Here is a 12,905-nt window from a genome sequence, read left to right on the forward strand (position 1 = left end):
CCACAAACCACACCTGCACACTCTACCACCCTCCCCCTTCTCTCTGTCTCGAGTCTAGGTGATAGACCCATTACAGCATGGCTTCTCCGTAACCATGAAGTTGAGAAGCTGTCAGGGGACGACTCCCGGGTCCCCATGACCCTCCCCTATGGTCCACAGCCTCTGGTCTGGCCAGCCCTATCCAGGGCACAATCCTACTGTGGGTAAGAAGATGAGAAGGAAGCTAACTTCTCATCTTCCCACAGTGGCCCCAATATCAGCAAAACTTCCGGGGATACCCAGAAGTCACATGAAGGGGTAGGAACCGGGCCCAGAGCATGCGGCGTGCAGAGCATGCACGTGTGCGGGAAGCGCAGTGGGTGGAAGCAGGTCCGGATGCGGGTCCAGGTCCAGGCTAGTCAGGGTGTGTGCCCTGACAGAAGCGTGTCGATTGAACTCGACGATGTACTTGTTGATGTGGTGCCCATCCTTCATATCCAGGGTCATTGGTTGAACTTCAGCGTCGCCCACAGGATCGTGAGGACCAAAGTTCGTTTGAAGTTCATTGACAAACTCCTGGTAGTTATTCATCCATCAAGGACAAAGTGAAGAATTTTGATTGAATAACAGGTCCAGTTCGAACCAATCAAGGGCCATCCCCTTGAGGTAGGACTGCATGAAGATGACCTTGGTGCAGTCGCTAGCAAAAGCGAGGGGGCAGTCCTGAAAGTTCAGTTTGCATTGGACCAGAAATACTCGGAGTTCTTGGGGATCTTTTCCGTTGAACTGTTGGGGCTCATGGACCTTGGTCCGGAGAGTGGAGGATGGTGGAGGTGGTGGACATCCAGTGTGATGAGCCAAACTGGCGATGGCTTGGGCTAGCTGTGTAATAGCCACGTTGGGGATGGGTTCGGCATCATCAGCAGTTGGGACAGTAGGGATGGGGGGATCAGCAGGAGGAGGGTCGACGAAGTTGGGGACCTCGGAACCGAGTCCAAAGAAGTGAACTGGATCTATGGGCTGTTCTGTGGCATCTCTGAAGTCGGAATCTGCAACTGGTGATCGATTTCTAATGGGATGCATGATTGGAGTCAACGGGAGAGGGGTTTCTAGATTAGAGAAGCTGTGAAACTCAACTGGGTTTCTCGCCAGATGACTAGGACCAGGCTGCGAGGGTTTGGGGGATGGTGAGGCAGAGTTGGGAACTAATGTGCATAGTTGCGAATGAGTGTGAGGGGCTTTGGGTGCCATACAAGACATGTACTAGTCAGGGAGTGATAAAATACTGTTAGAGACCAGATCGAGATGAAGGAATTGTCTCTGTGGCAGAGGGCTTCAGCCTCAGCGACTCAAGCCAGGAGTGCTGTGCCAAGTTACACGTCCATGCCCTAATTTACTTACTGGCAACAAGAACTAAAGGGGGATCAACTCTAGTCGATTTTATCACTGAGGTGTAACCTATGTACAAGTTAAGTATATATAGTTACAGTGAGGACAGGTGTCAGGGCCCGGCCTCTGTCCAGGGGTGGCCCTACCTCAGAGCTGGACACTTGCAGTGTCCCAGGCAGCCAGGTGCTGGATCCTACCCCAAGCTCCTCAAAATCACTAAGCAGGGATTGAGTTGTCATGTATTATGGAAGGTAGCTACAACTTGCCTAAGTGGGGATTGAGTTGAGAAGAAGGGAAATGTACTGTACAGTTCATAATGTCACTAAGGGTGGAAGCCGAGCATGTTCCCACAATGCAGAAAAGGTGTCACATGGGTTAAGGCAAGTTGCTCGCCTTGACCCACGTGATTTTTCCCACAGGTTCACATGCGGGCTGTAGTTGTGAGAGGTGTGTAAAGATGGGAGGATGAGGGGTGTGGGGGGAGGTCTGGGAAGGTGGTTCTGGGGTTGTATGGTCAGGTGTGGTTGCCCTGACAATGGGCCCATGAATGGCAGGGCCGAACAGAGCGGAGCTAACGGAGTTAAACATTAGCCGATTGAATATTACCGACAAGTCAGGTTATGGGGTTAGCGGAATGGCAGGCGATAACCCAGAAATGGAAAGGAGGGATAGGCCCAAAGGTGAGCTTGCAGGGCAAGCAAGTGAATTGCCCAGCAGAGGTGGGAGTGTGCTAGCAGATGTCAGAGCTGTCCGGAAGCCTTCAGGGCTCCGTACTTAGGGAGGCATAGGTAATATATTGAAAAGAGGGGGTGGTGACCATCGAGGGAGGCGGAGGTGATTATGGAATATGGGAGCTCCAAGGTTAGTGAAGAAGGAGCGGAGGTAGAGGGACCGGAGGTTGTCATATCCGTGCATACCCAACCCCGACCTGACTTCCGGACCTCCACCCTCTTCACCTCCGGAGTCATAACCTACCGCTGCTGTTCCGATACTCACCTTCGGTCCTGGCAACACATCTCCTCCTTACCTCTCTGACCCTATCTCCGTCCACTCCGATACTCACCTTGGACCGAACACCACCCCTCTCGCCACCCTCCTACTACTCCACTCCCCCTTCACAACACCTCCACCCTCCCGTCATCCTCCTACGCTTCCCCCGTCCGCTCCGATACTCACCTTCGGACCTGACTACTCTCCTTTCCGCCACTCCTTCTCCCTTACCTTTCCCCTCTCTCCTCCCTCTGTTACTCCTCTGCCACCCTTCTGCCAAGTTACGACCTTCCACCGCTCGTACCTTGCTCCGAGCCTCCGTCATAGTCCCTACCTCGGACTTTGACTCCACCTCGGTCCTAGTCCATTGCATTGGTAACCTCATACTACGTAAACACCATTGCCAATATCCCTCAGACTTTCAACCCTGCCTCCGTAAGCTCTGCAACCCCCGAGCTTCACAGATCGCCTTCGGCACCCTCGCCGCTTGTAATGTATTTCTCGCGTTTTCCCCTCATCCCTATTTGGACTACTGCTTCTTCCTATTCTAGCCAGTTAGTCATCATCCCCACTTCCCCTCATCCTCCTGCCCCTCTGGGCCTCGCCCTCCCTACCTCCTTTCGGACGTATCACAGGTCCTGCCTTATGACCTTCGGTACCGCTCCGCTCCTTCTACCCTTTGTTCCTGTTTGGACATCTTTGTTCCAATTCGGTTACCCTTTGTTTTCCTTGTGCTTTTGCCCCTTCCATTATATATATCGGCGCTTGTACATACTCGTTTTGGTTTAGTCCGAAATCGACCTGAAATGCCCCCTAGAGACTTCCTGCTCACCTACTGTGAAATTAAGGACCAAATGGACAAACAGCAATGGCACAGCACTCCGCTTGAGTCGCTGAGGCCAAGGTCCCTCCACGCTAAGTCTCCGATTCCACTCCGGAGTCGTCTGTTTCCGCCCGGTTCTAACAGAGGTAGTAAAGGATGATGGCCATGGATGGATAGGACAGCGACATTGCAAGCGGGAATCTGCTACAGTCTCCAGAAAATGGAATGTAGCACTCCAACTCACTCCCCAAAGAGCCAGGGAAGAAAGAAAAGGGCGTTAAAGAGCATTGCGGTAGAACAGATTCGTATATTCAATGGGGAGGGGATTTCGGGAAAAATAACTGGTAACTCTTGTTTATCTTCTTTCTGCCATGGTGGATTTCCCTAAAGGTCACAATAGCCCTTTACCAATCATGTGGCCACTCACAACACCCAAGTACATGGACTTCAAAAGTAGTGGGAGGTGTCATATCCCGGAATCCCGACCCCGCACACTCCCACCACATCACACCTTCCTAACAACTTCACCATCCCCTACACCATGCCTCCCCACTCTCCAAATCACCTTCCCTCCTGGCTGTCTCAGCTCCGGTCGGGTTGCGGCACACCGAACCTTGGCTACTCCCATCCCGGAACCTCGGTCCCGAGTCGGAACATTCGGAGACCCCGGATTTGCTCCGATATCCTGACGGACCTCCGACATCCCGTGACATGCCCTTAAACCATTCCCTCGCCCACTTCATTTATTGGAGTCACCCAACATCCTTCGGACACGCAACTCCGCTTTCGGAACTAACCGTATCCTTCGGTGATCTCCTTCACGCTATCACTTATTAGTCATCTTCCATTCTTAGCACGACTACCTTCTTACTACCATTCAGTCGGCTAACCCCCCTTCCCCATTTGTCTTCCCCATTCATTTTCCGGCCTCCAACTCCGCCCTCCTTGGCCCGACACCTCGGTTCCCCGTTTTAGATATCGTTCGGAACCTTTCGGTACCTCTCGGTATCATTCGGTACCTTTCGGTGTTTTCCCCGTTTTGTCATTTCGGGCTTTGACTAAAGTCCTCCCCATCCACTTTTATAAATACACGTAGATTAGAACCTGTAGTTCCTCAGTTCTAATCTCGACTAAAATGCCACCCAAAGTCCCTCTGAGTGATTCCTGTCTCTGTTCTACAAGACACCTCAGACATAAGAAATACAAGGACTAACAGAGACGTAACGGAGGCACAGCGCTCCCTCCGAGTCGCTGAGGCCGCGTCCTTCTTAGAGCCTCTTGTACCATCCAGCAGAACCGGGCTCCCTGAGAAGCTTCGGTTCATCACCGGAGCCCTCGGACCCCCCTCTAGTTGAGCCCCCGCCTGCATTCGGACTCACACATTCACCCCTTCTTCCATAACCGACGGGTTTTTGACAGGAGGGGGGAAATCTCTGTTTCAGTATCAATCGCTATGTACATATACTCATACTGCAAATATACAAAAAGTGGAAAAGACTCCAAAATATATGGTTTGGCTAAGCCAAGCCTTCACCAATAATGGCAATAAGGCTCAGTTCCATTTGTCAGGGCATGGATGGTTATCTGGCCAGCCTGGACCCCTATCCAGATAGGTTGAGTACCCGTAAGCCAATATCTGTGTGTGATTTGCCATAGTTAGAATGCAGGTTGTATTCAATGCACTATTTCCGCTATCACGTTGTTGTGGGGACAACTCCGTGTACCGCAAAAAGTCGGATTCTGCGGAATTTGGTCACCAACACGCAGTACATATCCGCTGACGCTCACGATACTCATTCTATCACTATCCAACACTCCTTACACTCATTCCATATTTTTCCATATTTTCCCCATCATTCCCGACAACCCCAAGCAAAATTCCCACACCCAACCACGCCGCCAATTTCACCCCCTCTCCACATCTCAAGAACCACTGCACCAATTGGGACGAATAAGGGCTCGTTGGAAAGCTGGAGACGAGGAGGTTTCTGACGGGAGGATAGGCGGGTGCTGTGGCGAACTGTTGCGGAGTTAATCTTCACAATTCCCATTTCGGACCCGTTGTCACATTTTCCCCATTCACTCATATTTCTTTTATTGTTTCTTTGTTCCCAATTGGATATTCATCATTTACGGTTGCCTAACGGCCCGTTTACATTCCCCCAGTCCATTCATTTCATTCCCAACATATATAAACTAGATAACAGCTTGTACATAACAAGTTAGTATTGAATAGACCCGTGAAGGGACAAGCAGAAGTTGCATCCAAGTGGCAAAGACACCATCCACGACCCTAACGCCCCCTCTGAGCTAGTTGCTCACGTCTAAGACCCCTCACATCATAATACTCAGCCTTGACATCCAAGAGAGACGTAGGTGAGTGTTTGTTTGAGGTTTTTGCAGACTCAGTAGCACCCACGGACCAAAACCCGGCCCAACGAACCACACCCGCGCACACTACCACCCTCCCCCTTCTCTCTGTCTCGTAGTCTAGGCGATAGACCCGTTACAACGTCACCCCTTACCCACTATTGCCCCCTTTTCCACATGATCTATTCTCCTATCTCATGTCGCTTCTCTATCAGCTACCATGTATTCCCAATGTAGCTGCACTCTTATGAGTTGTGGAACTCATGTATATAAGGCCTTATCGCCAGCTGGGTTGGCTCCCCAGCTTTAACAACAACTAGTTTCCCAGGGAGATCCTTACACATGAACTGACATGCAGACTCTGACACCGTTGGCTTTGAATAAATTCCCATACAACAAAAGAAGAATGAAATGTTAAACACCAACTTCCCTATACCACTCCCAATATCGCGTCAAAACTCCGTCCCTTTATTCCATTCGACTCTCCTCATTCATAGCTTTCTAACGATACCGATTTTGTGAAATTTGGTGGAGATTTGACTGAGAACGGGAATTCTCAGAAGCAGAATACATATCTTGATTATCTGTGCTCAGGGAAACTTGGACCAAATAATATGCCATAATTTCGAGACTCCTCCAATGACTTCTTTAGCATTTATATCATTTAACTAGCCCATATTCTCTTGGAATTTTATTGAGACTAGCTTGTGTCAGGGACGCGTCCGGGGTCGAGAGGGCCCGGGGGTAATGCCCGGCACTGAGGCCGTCGTGGGGTGTGGAGCGGGCGTGCGTACTGGCGGGCCCGATCCGGGACAGTGGTCCCTGGCCACTCAGACTGAAGTGGAGAATGTGAGAAGAAGGTTACTTCTTCGGTTCCCACTTCAGGTACATTTATGTACATGCGGCTTGAGTCACATGACAGGTGCCACGTCATCCTCGGAGGCAGCCGCAGGCATCCGGGTGTCCCTGTGGGGGATCCCGAGAGCGTCCGCTACATGCGCGCGTGCTGGGCACAGCGGGAGGCCGTCCGGGGTGTGTGGGCCGGACGGGTCAATAGTACATCAATACAAGGGAAGGTGGTCCGTGTAGATAGAAAGAAATAAACAGGAAGAGGAACATGAGAAGAATGAAATAAAGAAAGGGGAAAGAAAAGGGAAAAGAGGGGGGAGGAGAGGGAGGAAGGAGGGGGGAGGGGGATAGACAGCGGGGAGCGGGTGTGGTGTGGCCGGGTGGGCCCGGGTGGGCCCGGGTCAGGCGGGTGTGCCCTGACAGCTTGCATGTGAGCATCCGAATAGTTCATATCGTCCCGTGACTCCCATCATGCCCGATAATCAGAATATCTCCACAACCACTGAACTGATTAGGATGAAATTCAACACTGAGTCTTTGGGCATTTAATGACCCCAAGATCATCCTCTTCCATCAACTTTTGACCTTGTTCCCATGGTCATGGTCAAGTGCACAGACTTCACACATGAGGACATCTCAGGTTGAATTTCCCCACCAAATCCCAACCAATTCCTTCATGAAAAGGCTCTTTCGGTTTGTACGAAAACCCTCTTTCTTCTTTCTTATTACCCCCCCCCCCCCCCTATAATTCCTTTTTCCTAATAATGTACAAGGGCAGGAGCCCAATTTTGATGTATTTGCTGTGTAAGGTTCCATGAAATTAAGCACTCCTGTTATGCACTCCTACAACATGCACCTTGGGACATATGCTGCAAGAGTCTCAACTATGAGGGCTTCAGACATTGTAACTTGGTCAACATCTCTTGGATAGATCTGACACGTCTGAGACACGTTGCCAGGCCCTTGCAGGTCCAGATCACCACTATCACTTGAAGTGGTGTCATCTTCCACCCTACAGCCAGTGGAGGGACCAGCCATGTTTGTCATATCTGTTAGGTACGGGTCAGCAAATGGGGACGACTGGCAGGGACAAGGCTCCGGGGTTGGGCTTCGGCCTCAGCGACTCCAAGAGAGCGCTGTGCCCACCTACTGTCTCAGTGCCCACATTTCGAAGTGGCTTGGGCTGCCTTGTTAGGGGGGACAAACCATGTCGATATTCAGACTAAAGTTATAATAATGTAATATACATATATATATAGTAAGAAACTGAATGAGTCAGGTGACAAAATGAAACAAAAGGAAACAGAATAAGGGCCGGCATCTGGGTCAGAATGCATGGTCGTGACAATATCCTGGAATCCCAGCCCCATACTCTCCCACCTCATTACACCTTCCTAACAACCTCATCATCCCCTACACCATACCTCCCCACTTCCCAATGTCACCTTCCATCCCAACTGTCTCAGCTCCAGCCTGGATTTCAGCACACTCACCCTTGACCACTCCCATCCTGGAAGCTCGGTCCTGAGTCGGAACATTCAGAGTCTCCGGATTTGCTCCAACCTCCTGACGGATCTCCAACATCTTGTGACATACCTCTAAACCATTCCCCCCCATTTCATTTAGTGGAGTCACCCAACATCCTTCAGATGTGTAACTCCAGCTTTGGAGCTACCCGCATCCTCCGGTGATCCTGCTCATGTCATCATAAATTAGTCACCTCCCATTTGTAGTATGACTGTTGTCTTCTTTCCATTCAGTCGGCTAACTTCCCCTTACCCATTTCTCATTCCCATTTATCCTCCAGCCTTCTACTCTGCCCTCCTCAACCCAACACCTCAGTTCCCCATTAAAGATATTGTTCGGGACCTTTCAGTGTTTGTCAGTATCACTCGGACTTTGACTAAAGTCCTTCTCCTCCCTCTATATATACTTGTAGATTATAACCCATTGTACTGTCATATCCATACAATCCTGACCTCCGCTCCGGGCTCCTGGAACTCCGAACTCCGACTTCCGGTGTAGGAGAAATAACGGCCACACTATGGAAACCCATTATGGAAATATGCCAGATAAATCACAAAACCTCATACGACAAGTAGATATGAGAACATAGAAGGACCTGAATTTTAACAAATTTTACGAATTTTTACGAATTATTATGACTATACACGATAAATCGAAAGAAAGAAAAATAACAAAAATACTTCAAGCTTACCATCAACGAGACGGAATTCTCGGGGGAATTTATAGCAAATATTAAACCAAGAATTAGGACAATCGACCAAGATTTGACTATAAAAATAATCAGAGAACCTCCACGGAAACTACTTTCCCACGTCCACACACGTAGCAAGGATGGAAGTACCACGGAACAAAGATTCCTCAGGAACTAATGCAAAAGTCAAAGTCGTGTTTATAATAGGAAATGTAGATGTCCCCCAAACGGAACCAATGAGAGTAATTACAGGGGAAACTACCCATAAACGACGGAGATATGACTAAAACTCCTGCAAAACAAGGACAATGTCTAAAAAGCAAGCGCGAAGATTAACTAGTAACGACCGAGACAAGCTTGATAGCCCATTAGAAAGGAAGGGATCTACTCTTAATCCTCCCAAATTTCCATAATAAAAGGATCATGCATTAATGAGAAATCCAATAACGGGAATAGCGACATCAAAAGTCCAAGCTCAGGGACAAGACGATGATTGCGTAGGATCCATAATTAAAACATACAACGAAATTTACACGGAAATTATGAAAAATAGGAAACTATAGCTATGCAAATTCTCAGCCCAAACGGTCCAGCCGTTGTGAAGTTATACCCATGACGGGAATATAGGAATCCGCATCATGTGTAATGACACGTGAGGGTGGCGATGTGCAGGGAACCGGCCGTCGGAACCGAGATCCGCACTTCGGCAGATCGCGAAGACCAATTTCCGTCCAAATAAGGAAGAGCCTGGTCAAAACAAAGCACGAAAAGTGCAAAACAACCTTAGATCATGAGGGAAAAATCTGAAATAAATCACAGAAGCCCATATGAAAGAAATAAACACCTGCACATATCATAAATCCCGAACAACTAAACGAAAACAGCTCCCGCATACGAACAACTATGGGAACGACGCACGTGATTACCGAATGTGCGCGCGAAACTTTGCTAACTCAACGAATACAGGGAAATAGGACACAACCTTAGTACCATTGGAAAGGTGGGAATAAATGAAAATTTATGATACCAAGAACGTAAGAAAACATCCAGAAATGAATGAGATACAAGGACATGAAGTTAGAAACCTGAAAACACGCAGGAAGACAGCTTCAAGAGGTCTAGAGCCCTAAATAAAATACATAAAAATATGATATCTTCGAGGACGACCTACTATAACAACGAACAATACATATGGAGGATTAGGATGTGATAATACAAAGGGGAATCAGGGAATATGAACGAAATTCACGAAAACTACTAAACTACGACGGACCATGGCGGGAATTTTAGGGAACGATGTTCTAATGAAGTAGAGAGCTATAACACATTCGTTTGAGTAATTCTTGATTACTAGCAACTTTTTCTTTCAGTTTTAAACCTGAATAATTCACTCATTTATCATTTCAGTCTCATTTTAACTAAATGTCACTAAATAAAATTGGAATAAATCAGCTGAAGGTCTCAGCACAGTCGCACACATAGTAATGCGAGGTTTGAATTCAGTATGACCGAGTCATAGCGAACTTAATGGGAAATATGGGGAATTTGAAATAGGGAACTGCGGCAAATGCGGCGCAGACAAATTCTAATTAACCATTAAAATAGCTTAGGCGAGGAAGGACAATAAGGATTCCAGGCGCAGTCTGACCGCAGTAGAGCCGCAGTTCAGCGCAGCAAAGCGCAGTGGAACTATAGCGTGAAAATTTCACTTTTTATTCAGTTTGAGAAAAATACACTGTAAATAAATCCTGTAAATAGAAGGTAGAGCGTGAAAAAGGAAGGCGACCCAAGGAGTATAAAAGGGAGACCCTTTCTGTGACTTTTCGCCCCCCTTAGAGAAGTAAGAAAATAGAGTATTATTTTTCTCAAGCATTTCTGGTTGTCACTCCAGTGCGAAAAAGTGATATACAGTTAAGATTGCCACTGTAGTAAAAGGCAGCAATTAAGGAGAGAAATATTAAGTAGATATTTCAACAGGAGAGCTGGTTAACACTCCAGATTTCAAAGTGTAAACACAAAACAGTTATTTTGCTACTGTTAAAACAAGCGATAAAATAAAGACAAAAATTAAACGAACTCAAGGGACACTCCAGACACCATCCAAATTCATTAACTGAATAGAATCTTTGAAACTTCACCAAGTAGAAGATTAAATTCAAGTTTAAATCCAAATTAAACAACGCTACACAGAATTACACCTAGACAAATTAATAAATTTCAATAAAGAAACAGCTCCGCAGGGCTCGGTTTATCTGTAAGTCAATTCCCAGGAACTTTAAAACTAACCCATAAAAATAGAATTAGCCAAAACACTCGGATTGGTACTTTATTTACAATAAATAACACTAGTACACTTCCCCATCCTAACTAAAGAACCAGGGAACAGCTTGGTGGTGGTCTCGTTTGAACCTCCCAACTGACCTTCCTTCGTTCTCTCCTTCACCGGAGTCCTACTTCCCTTCCGTCACCTCCTCCTTGCCGACTCCCAAGAGGTTATCCCACCTCCGGCTCGGACACCACCTTCGGTCCGACTCCAGAACATTCCGGGTCCGACCCCAACCTCGACACCTTCCAGACGAGTACGCAAAACCTATACTCCCGACTCCGGACCTCCGCTCCGGTATCCCGTTCACGTCTCGTCTCCGGAACCTCCGGTCTTAGCTCCGACCTCGGACTTTGACCCCACCTCCGCTTATACCCATTGTATTGGTTAGCTCATTCCATTTAATTATGTTTGCCAATATTCCGGAGTTTAACCTCCGAGTTCGGACTTTCCGGACTTACTCCGGACCTTGCAACTATTGCATTGTCCATTTCAATTCCGCTATTCTCCCTCATTCCTATTTGGGCTGCTGCTTCCTTTCTATTCAGTCAGCTAGCCATTCCCCACTCCCAACCTCCTTCCTTCCTCCTTGGGCCTTGGCCCTTCATTCCCCTTTGGGAAACACCATTGAGTCAAACACTTGACCCTCGGTGTTGTTCCTCTTTCCATCTCCCTTTGTCTCCTTTCATCCTACCCTTGTTCCTTTTGATTCCGGACCCCTCCTTATATACAATGTACCTACAGTCGTGGACAGGCAAATACATTAAAGTTTCCAGACTGGAATTTTTCATCACAATAAGCTCAATTTTGAGGGAAACAAATTCTTATTGGGTGTAGCTACCCAAAAACGGTGTTTTTAGATTTTTCTCTCTTTTTTTTAGCCCCGGACAATTTTTTGAGCAAAAATTTTCACATGTTATGAGTATTTGAGTGACTTCGCAAGAGTATATCAACATTTAGAAGGCTCAGGTGAATTTAAGTTGAGAATGGCCTCCATTGCAGCCATTGCTGCTCCAGATGCAGTGCGATGGCCCTTCTGTTTTTTTACTGCCCACTCTGCAGCCTTCCCAGTCAACCCACTACGATATGCATCCATAAAACGCCATGCACGATTAATAAACTTGCGAATAGTGCTGAGGGGGCATGAGTTCAAACACTCAAGCACTGCTGTCTTGGCAGCTGCAAAGGAAGGTTTCCAAATGTCACGATATCGGTACTTGCAATACCCCCAGTACTGTGAAACCATTAGACACATGCCAAGGAATATTTGAAAACAAAACATACCATTTCAATCGGATTGAGCTCGCAGTGAAACTTTGGCAAGAACATGCAAAGATGTCCGGCTTTCTCAATTAGTTCCTCGAGCATAGATTTCTGATTAATGAAATCAGATTGCCGACTAAGAATGCATGCAAGGCAGCAGTCTGTGTTCTCAAATGAACAGACTGGCTTGCATTTTGCATTTATCCCTTTTGTATCAAAGCCACGCTCTGTCAACACCGACTCTAGACCTTTTGCTTTGCCATCGGGGGTTTTCATTGCTTGCTTCTTTCCGCGTTGGGAGATGTCTGGGACACTCTCATCATTTGGGATCACTGTATCATGTCGAATTCTCTGTTTTCCACCATCAGATTGATTCATGTCGAAAGCATTCAGGGCATCGGGGCCAAGTGACACGTGGGCTGAGGACTGGTCAAAAATGAATAGAGCCTGACATCCTGGATAAGCACGCTCAAAAATTGGAATGGCCTTGGTCCGCATTTGATCCAACAGTTGATTAGTGTCCCACCAAGAATCACCACCAGTCCCAGGATAGATTATTTTTCGAGCATCGTTGTCTTCTGATATTGTCCCATCTGAGTTGGCAACCACGAGCCGGCCACTCTCCTCATTAATGAAGTCAGAGACATGAATGAGCCAGCCATGGCTCTTCTTTTGAAGGATTGTCTCCCCTGGTTTGAGCC

The 12,905-nt window shown here is 47.6% G+C and overlaps 1 protein-coding gene across 1 annotated transcript; it reads right to left on the minus strand.

Annotated features, from left to right (window-relative positions):
* Positions 1 to 7,243: 7,243 nt before the first annotated feature.
* Positions 7,244 to 7,984, minus strand: EI90DRAFT_3137591 (uncharacterized protein; the record flags this gene model as incomplete). The annotated part of the gene is made up of 2 exons (XM_039064858.1): positions 7,244 to 7,449; positions 7,825 to 7,984. 2 exons carry the CDS (start codon positions 7,982 to 7,984, stop codon positions 7,244 to 7,246), a joined length of 366 nt encoding a protein of 121 aa, XP_038907963.1.
* Positions 7,985 to 12,905: the final 4,921 nt, after the last annotated feature.

This window comes from Cantharellus anzutake, assembly GCF_015039405.1.
Source record: "Cantharellus anzutake strain C23 chromosome Unknown EI90scaffold_194, whole genome shotgun sequence".
Classification (NCBI taxonomy): domain Eukaryota; kingdom Fungi; phylum Basidiomycota; class Agaricomycetes; order Cantharellales; family Hydnaceae; genus Cantharellus; species Cantharellus anzutake.